Consider the following 18,053-nt stretch of genomic DNA (forward strand, 5'->3'; position numbering starts at 1 on the left):
GCTTTAATGAATTGTTTCTGAAGCGGATCTCTTTATTGTCCGTTTCCACTCTTTTTTACTGCAAATATTATCTCTTGTTGGTACATATCGAGGTATGTTCGTAGATCATATTTCTGGAGTATCACAAGTATATCTGGTATGAAATCGCGTCGATGTGATGTATTCCCTTCTTCCTGAGCAATAGTGAAAGTATTTAGAAGGAGTAATAACATTATGATAATATGTCTACTATCAAGGTGGATCAGCTGGACAAGGAGTAATAACATTATGATAATATGTCTACTATCAAGGTGGATCAGCTGGACAAGGAGTAATAACATTATGATAATATGTCTACTATCAAGGTGGATCAGCTGGACAAGGAGAAATAACATTATGATAATATGTCTACTATCAAGGTGGATCAGCTGGACAAGAAGGAGTAATAACATTATGATAATATGTCTACTATCAAGGTGGATCAGCTGGACAAGAAGGAGTAATAACATTATGATAATATGTCTACTATCAAGGTGGATCAGCTGGACAAGAAGGAGTAATAACATTATAATAATATGTCTACTATCAAGGTGGATCAGCTGGACAAGAAGGAGTAATAACATTATGATAATATGTCTACTATCAAGGTGGATCAGCTGGACAAGAAGGAGTAATAACATTATGATAATATGTCTACTATCAAGGTGGATCAGCTGGACAAGAAGGAGTAATAACATTATGATAATATGTCTACTATCAAGGTGGATCAGCTGGACAAGAAGGAGTAATAAAATATACAAAATATGTCTACTATCAAGGTGGATCAGCTGGACAAGAAGGAGTAATAACATTATGTCTACTATCAAGGTGGATCAGCTGGACAAGAAGGAGTAATAACATTATGTCTACTATCAAGGTGGATCAGCTGGACAAGAAGGAGATAACATTATGACAATATGTCTACTATCAAGGTGGATCAGCTGGACAAGAGGAGTAATAACATTATGATAATATGTCTACTATCAAGGTGGATCAGCTGGACAAGAAGGAGTAATAACATTATGATAATATGTCTACTATCAAGGTGGATCAGCTGGACAAGAAGGAGTAATAACATTATGACAATATGTCTACTATCAAGGTGGATCAGCTGGACAAGAAGGAGTAATAACATTATGACAATATGTCTACTATCAAGGTGGATCAGCTGGACAAGAAGGAGTAATAACATTATGATAATATGTCTACTATCAAGGTGGATCAGCTGGACAAGAAGGAGTAATAACATTATGACAATATGTCTACTATCAAGGTGGATCAGCTGGACAAGAAGGAGTAAAACATTACATTATGTACTAATTATGTCTACTATCAAGGTGGATCAGCTGGACAAGAAGGAGTAATAACATTATGATAATATGTCTACTATCAAGGTGGATCAGCTGGACAAGAAGGAGTAATAACTTTATGACAATATGTCTACTATCAAGGTGGATCAGCTGGACAAGAAGGAGTAATAACATTATGATAATATGTCTACTATCAAGGTGGATCAGCTGGACAAGAAGGAGTAATAACATTATGATAATAAGTCTACTATCAAGGTGGATCAGCTGGACAAGAAGGAGTAATAACATTATGATAATATGTCTACTATCAAGGTGGATCAGCTGGACAAGAAGGAGTAATAACATTATGATAATATGTCTACTATCAAGGTGGATCAGCTGGACAAGAAGGAGTAATAACATTATGTCTACTATCAAGGTGGATCAGCTGGACAAGAAGGAGTAATAACATTATAATAATATGTCTACTATCAAGGTGGATCAGCTGGACAAGAAGGAGTAATAACATTATGATAATATGTCTACTATCAAGGTGGATCAGCTGGACAAGAAGGAGTAATAACATTATGACAATATGTCTACTATCAAGGTGGATCAGCTGGACAAGAAGGAGTAATAACATTATGATAATATGTCTACTATCAAGGTGGATCAGCTGGACAAGAAGGAGTAATAACATTGTGATAATATGTCTACTATCAAGGTGGATCAGCTGGACAAGAAGGAGTAAGTAATAACATTATGACAATATGTCTACTATCAAGGTGGATCAGCTGGACAAGAAGGAGTAATAACATTATGATAATATGTCTACTATCAAGGTGGATCAGCTGGACAAGGAGTAATAACATTATGACAATATGTCTACTATCAAGGTGGATCAGCTGGACAAGAAGGAGTAATAACATTATGATAATATGTCTACTATCAAGGTGGATCAGCTGGACAAGAAGGAGTAATAACATTATGATAATATGTCTACTATCAAGGTGGATCAGCTGGACAAGAAGGAGTAATAACATTATGATAATATGTCTACTATCAAGGTGGATCAGCTGGACAAGAAGGAGTAATAACATTATGATAATATGTCTACTATCAAGGTGGATCAGCTGGACAAGAAGGAGTAATAACATTATGATAATATGTCTACTATCAAGGTGGATCAGCTGGACAAGAGAGTAATAACATTATGACAATATGTCTACTATCAAGGTGGATCAGCTGGACAAGAAGGAGTAATAACATTATGATAATATGTCTACTATCAAGGTGGATCAGCTGGACAAGAAGATAATAACATTATGACAATATGTCTACTATCAAGGTGGATCAGCTGGACAAGAAGGAGTAATAACATTATGACAATATGTCTACTATCAAGGTGGATCAGCTGGACAAGAAGGAGTAATAACATTATGATAATATGTCTACTATCAAGGTGGATCAGCTGGACAAGAAGGAGTAATAACATTATGATAATATGTCTACTATCAAGGTGGATCAGCTGGACAAGAAGGAGTAATAACATTATGTCTACTATCAAGGTGGATCAGCTGGACAAGAAGGATTAATAACATATGTCTACTATCAAGGTGGATCAGCTGGACAAGAAGGAGTAATAACATTATGATAATATGTCTACTATCAAGGTGGATCAGCTGGACAAGAAGGAGTAATAACATTATGATAATATGTCTACTATCAAGGTGGATCAGCTGGACAAGAAGGAGTAATAACATTATGACAATATGTCTACTATCAAGGTGGATCAGCTGGACAAGAAGGAGTAATAACATTATGATAATATGTCTACTATCAAGGTGGATCAGCTGGACAAGAAGGAGTAATAACATTATAATAATATGTCTACTATCAAGGTGGATCAGCTGGACAAGAAGGAGTAATAACATTATGATAATATGTCTACTATCAAGGTGGATCAGCTGGACAAGAAGGAGTAATAACTTAATATGTCTACTATCAAGGTGGATCAGCTGGACAAGAAGGAGTAATAACATTATGATAATATGTCTACTATCAAGGTGGATCAGCTGGACAAGAAGGAGTAATAACATTATAATATGTCTACTATCAAGGTGGATCAGCTGGACAAGAAGGAGTAATAACATTATGTCTACTATCAAGGTGGATCAGCTGGACAAGAAGGAGTAATAACATTATGATAATATGTCTACTATCAAGGTGGATCAGCTGGACAAGAAGGAGTAATAACATTATGATAATATGTCTACTATCAAGGTGGATCAGCTGGACAAGAAGGAGTAATAACATTATGATAATATGTCTACTATCAAGGTGGATCAGCTGGACAAGAAGGAGTAATAACATTATGATTATGTCTACTATCAAGGTGGATCAGCTGGACAAGAAGGAGTAATAACATTATGATAATATGTCTGGACTATCAAGGTGGATCAGGTGATCAGCTGGACAAGAAGGAGTAATAACATTATGATAATATGTCTACTATCAAGGTGGATCAGCTGGACAAGAAGGAGTAATAACATTATGACAATATGTCTACTATCAAGGTGGATCAGCTGGACAAGAAGGAGTAATAACATTATAATAATATGTCTACTATCAAGGTGGATCAGCTGGACAAGAAGGAGTAATAACATTATGATAATATGTCTACTATCAAGGTGGATCAGCTGGACAAGGAGAAATAACATTATGATAATATGTCTACTATCAAGGTGGATCAGCTGGACAAGGAGTAATAACATTATGACAATATGTCTACTATCAAGGTGGATCAGCTGGACAAGGAGAAATAAACATTATGATATTATGTCTACTATCAAGGTGGATCAGCTGGACAAGAAGGAGTAATAACATTATGATAATATGTCTACTATCAAGGTGGATCAGCTGGACAAGAAGGAGTAATAACATTATGATAATATGTCTACTATCAAGGTGGATCAGCTGGACAAGAAGGAGTAATAACATTATGATAATATGTCTACTATCAAGGTGGATCAGCTGGACAAGAAGGAGTAATAACATTATGATAATATGTCTACTATCAAGGTGGATCAGCTGGACAAGAAGGAGTAATAACATTATGACATATGTCTACTATCAAGGTGGATCAGGCTGGACAGCTGGACAAGAAGGAGTAATAACATTATGAAATATGTCTACTATCAAGGTGGATCAGCTGGACAAGAAGGAGTAATAACATTATGATAATATGTCTACTATCAAGGTGGATCAGCTGGACAAGAAGGAGTAATAACATTATGATAATATATGTCTACTATCAAGGTGGATCAGCTGGACAAGAAGGAGTAATAACATTATGATAATATGTCTACTATCAAGGTGGATCAGCTGGACAAGAAGGAGTAATAACATTATGATAATATGTCTACTATCAAGGTGGATCAGCTGGACAAGAAGGAGTAATAACATTATGACAATATGTCTACTATCAAGGTGGATCAGCTGGACAAGAAGGAGTAATAACATTATGATAATATGTCTACTATCAAGGTGGATCAGCTGGACAAGAAGGAGTAATAACATTATGATAATATGTCTACTATCAAGGTGGATCAGCTGGACAAGAAGGAGTAATAACATTATGATAATATGTCTACTATCAAGGTGGATCAGCTGGACAAGAAGGAGTAATAACATTATGATAATATGTCTACTATCAAGGTGGATCAGCTGGACAAGAAGGAGTAATAACATTATGATAATATGTCTACTATCAAGGTGGATCAGCTGGACAAGAAGGAGTAATAACATTATGAATAATATGTCTACTATCAAGGTGGATCAGCTGGACAAGAAGGAGTAATAACATTATGATAATATGTCTACTATCAAGGTGGATCAGCTGGACAAGAAGGAGTAATAACATTATGATAATATGTCTACTATCAAGGTGGATCAGCTGGACAAGAAGGAGTAATAACATTATGATAATATGTCTACTATCAAGGTGGATCAGCTGGACAAGAAGGAGTAATAACATTATGATAATATGTCTACTATCAAGGTGGATCAGCTGGACAAGAAGGAGTAATAACATTATGATAATATGTCTACTATCAAGGTGGATCAGCTGGACAAGAAGGAGTAATAACATTATAATATGTCTACTATCAAGGTGGATCAGCTGGACAAGAAGGAGTAATAACATTATGATAATATGTCTACTATCAAGGTGGATCAGCTGGACAAGAAGGAGTAATAACATTATGATAATATGTCTACTATCAAGGTGGATCAGCTGGACAAGGAGTAATAACATTATGATAATATGTCTACTATCAAGGTGGATCAGCTGGACAAGAAGGAGTAATAACATTATGATAATATGTCTACTATCAAGGTGGATCAGCTGGACAAGGAGAAATAACATTATGATAATATGTCTACTATCAAGGTGGATCAGCTGGACAAGAAGGAGTAATAACATTATGATAATATGTCTACTATCAAGGTGGATCAGCTGGACAAGAAGGAGTAATAACATTATGATAATATGTCTACTATCAAGGTGGATCAGCTGGACAAGAAGGAGTAATAACATTATGATAATATGTCTACTATCAAGGTGGATCAGCTGGACAAGAAGGAGTAATAACATTATGACAATATGTCTACTATCAAGGTGGATCAGCTGGACAAGAAGGAGTAATAACATTATGATAATATGTCTACTATCAAGGTGGATCAGCTGGACAAGAAGGAGTAATAACATTATGATAATATGTCTACTATCAAGGTGGATCAGCTGGACAAGAAGGAGTAATAACATTATGATAATATGTCTACTATCAAGGTGGATCAGCTGGACAAGAAGGAGTAATAACATTATGATAATATGTCTACTATCAAGGTGGATCAGCTGGACAAGAAGGAGTAATAACATTATGATAATATGTCTACTATCAAGGTGGATCAGCTGGACAAGAAGGAGTAATAACATTATGATAATATGTCTACTATCAAGGTGGATCAGCTGGACAAGAAGGAGTAATAACATTATGATAATATGTCTACTATCAAGGTGGATCAGCTGGACAAGAAGGAGTAATAACATTATGATAATATGTCTACTATCAAGGTGGATCAGCTGGACAAGAAGGAGTAATAACATTATGATAATATGTCTACTATCAAGGTGGATCAGCTGGACAAGAAGGAGTAATAACATTATGTCTACTATCAAGGTGGATCAGCTGGACAAGAAGGAGTAATAACATTATGTCTACTATCAAGGTGGATCAGCTGGACAAGAAGGAGTAATAACATTATGTCTACTATCAAGGTGGATCAGCTGGACAAGAAGGAGTAATAACATTATGTCTACTATCAAGGTGGATCAGCTGGACAAGAAGGAGTAATAACATTATGATAATATGTCTACTATCAAGGTGGATCAGCTGGACAAGAAGGAGTAATAACATTATGATAATATGTCTACTATCAAGGTGGATCAGCTGGACAAGAAGGAGTAATAACATTATGATAATATGTCTACTATCAAGGTGGATCAGCTGGACAAGAAGGAGTAATAACATTATGATAATATGTCTACTATCAAGGTGGATCAGCTGGACAAGAAGGAGTAATAACATTATGATAATATGTCTACTATCAAGGTGGATCAGCTGGACAAGAAGGAGTAATAACATTATGATAATATGTCTACTATCAAGGTGGATCAGCTGGACAAGAAGGAGTAATAACATTATAATAATATGTCTACTATCAAGGTGGATCAGCTGGACAAGAAGGAGTAATAACATTATGACATATATGTCTACATCAAGGTGATCTGGACAAGAATACTATGTCTACTATCAAGGTGGATCAGCTGGACAAGAAGGAGTAATAACATTATGATAATATGTCTACTATCAAGGTGGATCAGCTGGACAAGAAGTAATAACATTATGATAATATGTCTACTATCAAGGTGGATCAGCTGGACAAGAAGGAGTAATAACATTATGATAATATGTCTACTATCAAGGTGGATCAGCTGGACAAGAAGGAGTAATAACATTATGATAATATGTCTACTATCAAGGTGGATCAGCTGGACAAGAAGGAGTAATAACATTATGATAATATGTCTACTATCAAGGTGGATCAGCTGGACAAGAAGGAGTAATAACATTATGATAATATGTCTACTATCAAGGTGGATCAGCTGGACAAGAAGGAGTAATAACATTATAATAATATGTCTACTATCAAGGTGGATCAGCTGGACAAGAAGGAGTAATAACATTATGATAATATGTCTACTATCAAGGTGGATCAGCTGGACAAGAAGGAGTAATAACATTATGTCTACTATCAAGGTGGATCAGCTGGACAAGAAGGAGTAATAACATTATGATAATATGTCTACTATCAAGGTGGATCAGCTGGACAAGAAGGAGTAATAACATTATGATATGTCTACTATCAAGGTGGATCAGCTGGACAAGAAGGAGTAATAACATTATGTCAATATGTCTACTATCAAGGTGGATCAGCTGGACAAGAAGGAGTAATAACATTATGATAATATGTCTACTATCAAGGTGGATCAGCTGGACAAGAAGGAGTAATAACATTATGATAATATGTCTACTATCAAGGTGGATCAGCTGGACAAGAAGGAGTAATAACATTATATAATATGTCTACTATCAAGGTGGATCAGCTGGACAAGAAGGAGTAATAACATTATGATAATATGTCTACTATCAAGGTGGATCAGCTGGACAAGAAGGAGTAATAACATTATGTCTACTATCAAGGTGGATCAGCTGGACAAGAAGGAGTAATAACATATGATTGATAATATGTCTACTATCAAGGTGGATCAGCTGGACAAGAAGGAGTAATAACATTATGATAATATGTCTACTATCAAGGTGGATCAGCTGGACAAGAAGGAGTAATAATATTATGATAATATGTCTACTATCAAGGTGGATCAGCTGGACAAGAAGGAGTAATAACATTATGATAATATGTCTACTATCAAGGTGGATCAGCTGGACAAGAAGGAGTAATAACATTATGATAATATGTCTACTATCAAGGTGGATCAGCTGGACAAGAAGGAGTAATAACATTATGATAATATGTCTACTATCAAGGTGGATCAGCTGGACAAGAAGGAGTAATAACATTATGATAATATGTCTACTATCAAGGTGGATCAGCTGGACAAGAAGGAGTAATAACATTATGATAATATGTCTACTATCAAGGTGGATCAGCTGGACAAGAAGGAGTAATAACATTATGATAATATGTCTACTATCAAGGTGGATCAGCTGGACAAGAAGGAGTAATAACATTATGATAATATGTCTACTATCAAGGTGGATCAGCTGGACAAGAAGGAGTAATAACATTATGATAATATGTCTACTATCAAGGTGGATCAGCTGGACAAGAAGGAGTAATAACATTATGATAATATGTCTACTATCAAGGTGGATCAGCTGGACAAGAAGGAGTAATATCATTATGATGATATGTCTACTATCAAGGTGGATCAGCTGGACAAGAAGGAGTAATAACATTATGACAATATGTCTACTATCAAGGTGGATCAGCTGGACAAGAAGGAGAAATATATAATATGACAATATGTCTACTATCAAGGTGGATCAGCTGGACAAGAAGGAGTAATAACATTATGATAATATGTCTACTATCAAGGTGGATCAGCTGGACAAGAAGGAGTAATAACATTATGATAATATGTCTACTATCAAGGTGGATCAGCTGGACAAGAAGGAGTAATAACATTATGTCTACTATCAAGGTGGATCAGCTGGACAAGAAGGAGTAATAACATTATGATAATATGTCTACTATCAAGGTGGATCAGCTGGACAAGAAGGAGTAATAACATTATGATAATATGTCTACTATCAAGGTGGATCAGCTGGACAAGAAGGAGTAATAACATTATGATAATATGTCTACTATCAAGGTGGATCAGCTGGACAAGAAGGAGTAATAACATTATGATAATATGTCTACTATCAAGGTGGATCAGCTGGACAAGAAGGAGTAATAACATTATGATAATATGTCTACTATCAAGGTGGATCAGCTGGACAAGAAGGAGTAATAACATTATGATAATATGTCTACTATCAAGGTGGATCAGCTGGACAAGAAGGAGTAATAACATTATGATAATATGTCTACTATCAAGGTGGATCAGCTGGACAAGAAGGAGTAATAAATTATGATAATATGTCTACTATCAAGGTGGATCAGCTGGACAAGAAGGAGTAATAACATTATGATAATATGTCTACTATCAAGGTGGATCAGCTGGACAAGAAGGAGTAATAACATTATGATAATATGTCTACTATCAAGGTGGATCAGCTGGACAAGAAGGAGTAATAACATTATGATAATATGTCTACTATCAAGGTGGATCAGCTGGACAAGAAGGAGTAATAATTGAGTAATAACTATTATGGCAGATAATAATTATGTAGTCTACTATCAAGGTGGATCAGCTGGACAAGAAGGAGTAATAACATTATGATAATATGTCTACTATCAAGGTGGATCAGCTGGACAAGAAGGAGTAATAACATTATGATAATATGTCTACTATCAAGGTGGATCAGCTGGACAAGAAGGAGTAATAACATTATAATAATATGTCTACTATCAAGGTGGATCAGCTGGACAAGAAGGAGTAATAACATTATAATAATATGTCTACTATCAAGGTGGATCAGCTGGACAAGAAGGAGTAATAACATTATGATAATATGTCTACTATCAAGGTGGATCAGCTGGACAAGAAGGAGTAATAACATTATGATAATATGTCTACTATCAAGGTGGATCAGCTGGACAAGGAGTAATAACATTATGACAATATGTCTACTATCAAGGTGGATCAGCTGGACAAGAAGGAGTAATAACATTATGACAATATGTCTACTATCAAGGTGGATCAGCTGGACAAGAAGGAGTAATAACATTATGTCTACTATCAAGGTGGATCAGCTGGACAAGAAGGAGTAATAACATTATGATAATATGTCTACTATCAAGGTGGATCAGCTGGACAAGAAGGAGTAATAACATTATGACAATATGTCTACTATCAAGGTGGATCAGCTGGACAAGAAGGAGAAATAACATTATGACAATATGTCTACTATCAAGGTGGATCAGCTGGACAAGAAGGAGTAAATAACATTATGACAATATGTCTACTATCAAGGTGGATCAGCTGGACAAGGAGAGTAATAACATTATGACAATATGTCTACTATCAAGGTGGATCAGCTGGACAAGGAGGAGTAATAACATTATGACAATATGTCTACTATCAAGGTGGATCAGCTGGACAAGAAGGAGTAATAACATTATGATAATATGTCTACTATCAAGGTGGATCAGCTGGACAAGAAGGAGTAATAACATTATGATAATATGTCTACTATCAAGGTGGATCAGCTGGACAAGAAGGAGTAATAACATTATGATAAAATATGTCTACTATCAAGGTGGATCAGCTGGACAAGAAGGAGTAATAACATTATGAAATATGTCTACTATCAAGGTGGATCAGCTGGACAAGAAGGAGTAATAACATTATGAAATATGTCTACTATCAAGGTGGATCAGCTGGACAAGAAGGAGTAATAACATTATTAATATGTCTACTATCAAGGTGGATCAGCTGGACAAGAAGGAGTAATAACATTATGATAATATGTCTACTATCAAGGTGGATCAGCTGGACAAGAAGGAGTAATAACATTATGAAATATGTCTACTATCAAGGTGGATCAGCTGGACAAGAAGGAGTAATAACATTATGACAATATGTCTACTATCAAGGTGGATCAGCTGGACAAGAAGGAGTAATAACATTATGATAATATGTCTACTATCAAGGTGGATCAGCTGGACAAGAAGGAGTAATAACATTATGATTAATATGTCTACTATCAAGGTGGATCAGCTGGACAAGAAGGAGTAATAACATTATGACAATATGTCTACTATCAAGGTGGATCAGCTGGACAAGAAGGATAATCATTAGAATAAGTAATCGGATCGCTGAAAAATATAATAACATTATGTCTACATATCAAGGTGGATCAGCTGGACAAGAAGGAGTAATAACATTATGACAATATGTCTACTATCAAGGTGGATCAGCTGGACAAGATAACTAAGCTTCTTTTGATCCCTCTGACACTTTCTGCAATGGTTGATCATGACCGTGTGTCCTTTATGTGTTTAAAATGGGTCTGGCAATATAATGTTGAAAGGTATTTAAGACACCTTTGACTGTTTTTACTGATTTCCACATTAATTTTCGACGTTTATTTACGCCAGTGCAGTCCTTTTTAGATTGATAATTTCAATGTATCGCGCTTTCGTATTAAGAATTTAGACAGAACGTTTTGTAAGATTGTAAAACGAAAGGACAGTTCAAATGCCGTGGCTTGTCGGAGACGACGATATTGACCTGGCGTTGAAAGTGGGTGAGTGAAATACATGTTCCTGTATATATCCCCACAAATTATCATTGTCATCCCAATACAGCTGATGAAATACATACAAACTTTCACATAGACCGGTTTAGTAGTATGTGTGACGATTACTTGGATTTGGATGCAGCAAGTTGTATAATAGATTATAACCTGACCCTATAACATCCTGACATCTATTCTGGAGAGGACAGCCGTGGTCTGTGGAGAGGAAAGCCGTGGTCTGTGGAGAGGACAGCCGTGGTCGTGGTCTGTGTGGTCTGTGGAGAGGAAGCCGTGGTCTGTGGAGAGGACAGCCGTGGTCTGTGGAGAGGACAGCCGTGGTCTGTGGAGAGGACAGCTGTGGAGAGACGTGGTCTGTGGAGAGGACAGCCGTGGTCTGTGGAGAACGTGGTCTGTGGAGAGGAAGCCGTGGTCTGTGGAGAGGACAGCCGTGGTCTGTGGAGAGGACAGCTGTGGTCTGTGGAGAGGACAGCCGTGGTCTGTGGAGAGGACAGCCGTGGTCTGTGGAGAGGACAGCCGTGGTCTGTGGAGAGGACAGCCGTGGTCTGTGGAGAGGACAGCCGTGGTCTGTGGAGAGGTCGTGGTCTGTGGAGAGGACAGCCGTGGTCTGTGGAGAGGACAGTCGTGGTCTGTGGAGAGAGGAAGCCGTGGTCTGTGGAGAGGACAGCCGTGGTCTGTGGAGAGGACAGCCGTGGTCTGTGGAGAGGACAGCCGTGGTCTGTGGAGAGGACAGCCGTGGTCTGTGGAGAGGACAGCCGTGGTCTGTGGAGAGGACAGCCGTGGTCTGTGGAGAGGACAGCCGTGGTCTGTGGAGAGGACAGCCGTGGTCTGTGGAGAGGACAGCCGTGGTCTGTGGAGAGGACAGCCGTGGTCTGTGGAGAGGACAGCCGTGGTCTGTGGAGAGGACAGCCGTGGTCTGTGGAGAGGACAGCCGTGGTCTGTGGAGAGGACAGCCGTGGTCTGTGGAGAGGACAGCCGTGGTCTGTGGAGAGGACAGCTGTGGTCTGTGGAGAGGACAGCCGTGGTCTGTGGAGAGGACAGCCGTGGTCTGTGGAGAGGACAGCCGTGGTCTGTGGAGAGGACAGCCGTGGTCTGTGGAGAGGACAGCTGTGGTCTGTGGAGAGGACAGCCGTGGTCTGTGGAGAGGACAGCCGTGGTCTGTGGAGAGACAGGTCAGCAGCTGGTCTGTGGAGAGGACAGCCGTGGTCTGTGGAGAGGACAGCCGTGGTCTGTGGAGAGGACAGCCGTGGTCTGTGGAGAGGACAGCCGTGGTCTGTGGAGAGGACAGCTGTGGTCTGTGGAGAGGACAGCCGTGGTCTGTGGAGAGGACAGCCGTGGTCTGTGGAGAGGACAGCCGTGGTCTGTGGAGAGGACAGCCGTGGTCTGTGGAGAGGACAGCCGTGGTCTGTGGAGAGGACAGCTGTGGTCTGTGGAGAGGACAGCCGTGGTCTGTGGAGAGGACAGCCGTGGTCTGTGGAGAGGACAGCCGTGGTCTGTGGAGAGGACAGCCGTGGTCTGTGGAGAGGACAGCTGTGGTCTGTGGAGAGGACAGCCGTGGTCTGTGGAGAGGACAGCCGTGGTCTGTGGAGAGGACAGCCGTGGTCTGTGGAGAGGACAGCTGTGGTCTGTGGAGAGGAAAGCCGTGGTCTGTGGAGAGGACAGCCGTGGTCTGTGGAGAGGACAGCCGTGGTCTGTGGAGAGCGTGGTCTGTGGAGAGGACAGCTGTGGTCTGTGGAGAGGACAGCCGTGGTCTGTGGAGGAGAGGACAGCCGTGGTCTGTGGAGAGGACGACAGTCCGTGGTCTGTGGAGAGGACAGCCGTGGTCTGTGGAGAGGACAGCCGTGGTCTGTGGAGAGGACAGCCGTGGTCTGTGGAGAGGTCGTGGTCTGTGGAGAGGACAGCCGTGGTCTGTGGAGAGGACAGCCGTGGTCTGTGGAGAGGACAGCCGTGGTCTGTGGAGAGGACAGCGTGGTCTGTGGAGAGGACAGCCGTGGTCTGTGGAGAGGACAGCCGTGGTCTGTGGAGAGGACAGCCGTGGTCTGTGGAGAGGACAGCCGTGGTCTGTGGAGAGGACAGCCGTGGTCTGTGGAGAGGACAGCCGTGGTCTGTGGAGAGGACAGCGTGGTCTGTGGAGAGGACAGCCGTGGTCTGTGGAGAGGACAGCCGTGGTCTGTGGAGAGGACAGCCGTGGTCTGTGGAGAGGACAGCCGTGGTCTGTGGAGAGGACAGCCGTGGTCTGTGGAGAGGACAGCCGTGGTCTGTGGAGAGGACAGCCGTGGTCTGTGAGAGACAGCGTGGTCTGTGGAGAGGACAGCCGTGGTCTGTGGAGAGGACAGCCGTGGTCTGTGGAGAGGACAGCCGTGGTCTGTGGAGAGGACAGCCGTGGTCTGTGGAGAGGACAGCCGTGGTCTGTGGAGAGGACAGCCGTGGTCTGTGGAGAGGTCTGTGGAGAGGACAGCCGTGGTCTGTGGAGAGGACAGCCGTGGTCTGTGGAGAGGACAGCCGTGGTCTGTGGAGAGGACAGCCGTGGTCTGTGGAGAGGACAGCCGTGGTCTGTGGAGAGGACAGCCGTGGTCTGTGGAGAGGACAGCCGTGGTCTGTGGAGAGGACAGCCGTGGTCTGTGGAGAGGACAGCCGTGGTCTGTGGAGAGGACAGCCGTGGTCTGTGGAGAGGACAGCCGTGGTCTGTGGAGAGGACAGCCGTGGTCTGTGGAGAGGACAGCCGTGGTCTGTGGAGAGGACAGCCGTGGTCTGTGGAGAGGACAGCCGTGGTCTGTGGAGAGGACAGCCGTGGTCTGTGGAGAGGACAGCCGTGGTCTGTGGAGAGGACAGCCGTGGTCTGTGGAGAGGACAGCCGTGGTCTGTGGAGAGGACAGCCGTGGTCTGTGGAGAGGACAGCCGTGGTCTGTGGAGAGGACAGCCGTGGTCTGTGGAGAGGACAGCCGTGGTCTGTGGAGAGGAAAGCCGTGGTCTGTGGAGAGGACAGCCGTGGTCTGTGGAGAGGACAGCTGTGGTCTGTGGAGAGGACAGCTGTGGTCTGTGGAGAGGACAGCTGTGGTCTGTGGTCTGTAAACAGTTACAGTACTGCCAACATTATAATAATGACATCTACAGTGCAGTCAAATGAGGTCAGACCATGAAGCCAAGTTGTGATTTACAATTTCATTTCACATTTGTTAACTGATATTGATTACTGTAAAGAATTTAACAGTGCTACAAGTAATTGTAAAGTGATTTCTGCAGGTATGTTCCCATCTAAATATACATAAGGCATAAAAAACAAGAATTTTACAATGTTACTAGTAATTGTAAAGTGATTTCTGCAGGTCTGTTCCCATCTAAACATACATAACGCATAAAAATCAAGAATTTCACAGTTTTACTAGTAATTGTAAGGTGATTTCTGCAGGTATGTTCCCATCTAAACATACATAAGGCATAAAAAGCAAGAATTTTACAATGTTACTAGTAATTGTAAAGTGATTTCTGCAGGTATGCTCCATTTTAACATACATAAGGCAGACTTAACAGTCTAAAAGAGTCGTTTCCCTTTGTATTATCAGGTGTTCTTTGCTTAGAATCCATGTAAAACAATTCCAACCATCAGATGTTTGCAATTCAATGTCTAATTTTGCACTTCCCATCGTACATTGTGCAGACTAACATTACTCTATTTTTGGCGCTTGGATTGTAGAACTGCGCAGCGAGTATATGGTATATGGTTTAGAATGTTGCTAACATTTATGATATGACATAGTGTGAGCTACATTGTATTTAATGTTTTTATTAAAATATCTTCAAGGAAAACAACTTATTTTACATTACACAAAATATTTCTGAAAAAAAGTCTAAAAAATTATATAAGCAGCGTGTTTATACTCCGTTGTATAATACATGTATACAATGAAAACGAATGTTGTGATGCTATAAAAGTTCACTTTGGTTCTACATTCTATAGGTAAAGTACGAAATACAAACGTCCTATATAGTACTTTTGATTAATTGATTAGTACGTTTGTATGTCAAAAAGTCATATAGGAATAGGGGTCATTCTTTTACATTCGAACTTAGTCGTCAGTTTATCAATGGACCTTTCATTATCATTGCATTTTTACATATAATGATCAAAATGAACTGACATGAAACTGCACACATCTACCCGAAACAAACTGTCTACTCACAATGTTGATAAATACCTGAGAACAATGCCCGCCCACCTGTGAGACATACCTTGATGTACCTGTATGTGTAACACACCTTGATCGTACATTTTTATCACCTGTATCACAAACCACTCACCACACCCGTTCGCTCTGTCTGTTAAATAACAGTTAACTTATTTTTTATAAATAATACCACTATTATATTGCCCAGTAGAACAGGGGCCATTTAGAACATCACGATACCGTTACAGCCTGCGCTATGATTACACCTGGTTCGTTATAACTAACTTCTGATACAGAGATTAAAATGTGAGCCTTGTGTTCGGTTCCGGAAGGACAGTCCCGTCCCTGCATGGTATATTACATATTAAGATTAATCTAAACGTAATTCTGTACTGGCGGTTTTTTTTCGTTCCTTCCTTATCAGAAATTTTATCTAATATCACATCAAATATGAATGTTTGATTTTATATCGATATGATCTATCTAAGTGAGTTCACTTTTTGTTTACGTTGTCAAACCGATATATTAGTCAACAGGTTTTGGACCTTGATAAAAAAAAATTCGTGGAATCCAGGATGTTTTGTAAATAAATGCTTAACGTCGTGATGTTTACCGATTGATTCAGCTGAATACACTGTGAGTTATCACAAACATGCCACTACTACAAAATATATTTATGCGATGTCTTATAAATAAACTAACATATTGGAATGATAAATGAAAATATCAGAACAAATAAATCAAATACAGTACGAATCACCTGAATAACTAATCTATGGAAATCGCGAAAAACGTTAGACAAAGGAAGCTTTCACAAGTAAACTTAATGTGGAAAATGGTGAGCGGCAACAGAAAAAAAGCATAAAACATATAAACTTTGTATAGAAGTGAAAAGTTCTGAATGTTTCTTGATTTGATTTACTTCATAGGAATGTGGTCCTTAAGGGTTCTGTTGCCTCAGAGTTGAAATATATAGCATATAAGAAATACATACCAGTCGACACTACAAGCTACTTCATAATCGATAACTACATGTACCTTGGTTAATATACCGTATTTGATTGTTTAACCAACAAATTCAGAGGGTAACCCACACAATCAGAGGGTAGCCCATACAATCATAGGGTAACCCACACAATCAGAGGGTAACCCACACAATCATAGGGAAACCCACAAAAACAGAGGTTAGCCAACACAATCAGAGGAAAACTCACACAATCATAGGGTAACCCACAAAATCAGAGGATAACCCACACAATAAGTGGGTAACCCATAAAATCAAAGGGCAACTAAACAGTCAAAAAATAACCTTCACAATCAGAAAGCAACACACACATATTCAGCGGACAACCCACACAATCAGAAAGTAACCCACACAAACAAAGGGTAACCCACACAACCATAGGGTAACCCACACAATCAGAGGTTAACTCACACAATCAGAGGTTAACTCACACAATCAGAGAGCAATTCTCACAATCAGAGAGCAATCAACACAATCAGAGGGCAACCTTCATAATCACAGGGTAACCCACACAATCAGAAGATAACCCACAAAATCAGAGGGTAACCCACACAATCAGAGGATAACCCACACAATCAGAGGGTAACTCACATAATCAGAGGGTAACCAACACAATCAGAGGGTAACCCACACAATCAAAGGGTAACCAACATAATCAGAGGATAACCCACACAATCAGAGGGTAACTCTCACAATCAGAGAGTAACCAACACAATCTGAGGATAACCCGCACAATCAAAGGGCAACCCACACTATCAGGGAGTAACCCACAAAATCAGAGGGTAACTCACACAATCAGATGGTAACCAACATAATCAGAGGGTAACTCACACAATTAGAGTTACACAATCAGAGGGTAATCCAAACAATCAGAGGGCAACCCTCACAATCAGAGAGTAACCCACACAATCAGAGGATAACCCGCACAATCAGAGGGCAACCTTCACAATTAGTGAGCAACCCACACAATCAGAGGGTAACCCACACA

General features: G+C 40.0%; 1 protein-coding gene across 1 annotated transcript; it reads right to left on the bottom strand.

Moving 5' to 3' along the window:
- Nucleotides 1–11,963: 11,963 nt before the first annotated feature.
- Nucleotides 11,964–16,145, bottom strand: LOC138335680 (uncharacterized). The gene is made up of 2 exons (XM_069284841.1): nucleotides 16,106–16,145; nucleotides 11,964–14,941 (listed from the first exon to the last, which is right to left on the bottom strand). Exons 1-2 carry the CDS (start codon nucleotides 16,143–16,145, stop codon nucleotides 11,964–11,966), a joined length of 3,018 nt encoding a protein of 1,005 aa, XP_069140942.1.
- Nucleotides 16,146–18,053: the final 1,908 nt, after the last annotated feature.

The sequence above is a fragment of the Argopecten irradians genome, chromosome 11 (genome assembly GCF_041381155.1).
Source record: "Argopecten irradians isolate NY chromosome 11, Ai_NY, whole genome shotgun sequence".
Lineage (NCBI taxonomy): Eukaryota > Metazoa > Mollusca > Bivalvia > Pectinida > Pectinidae > Argopecten > Argopecten irradians.

Coding starts and splice junctions, on each gene's coding strand:
- LOC138335680 (XM_069284841.1), bottom strand. CDS start 16,145: ATGTACGATCAAGGTGTGTTACACATACAGGTACATCAAG. Junction 14,942..16,105: donor ACACATACAGGTACATCAAG/GTATGTCTCACA, acceptor AACTGTTTACAG/ACCACAGACCACAGCTGTCC.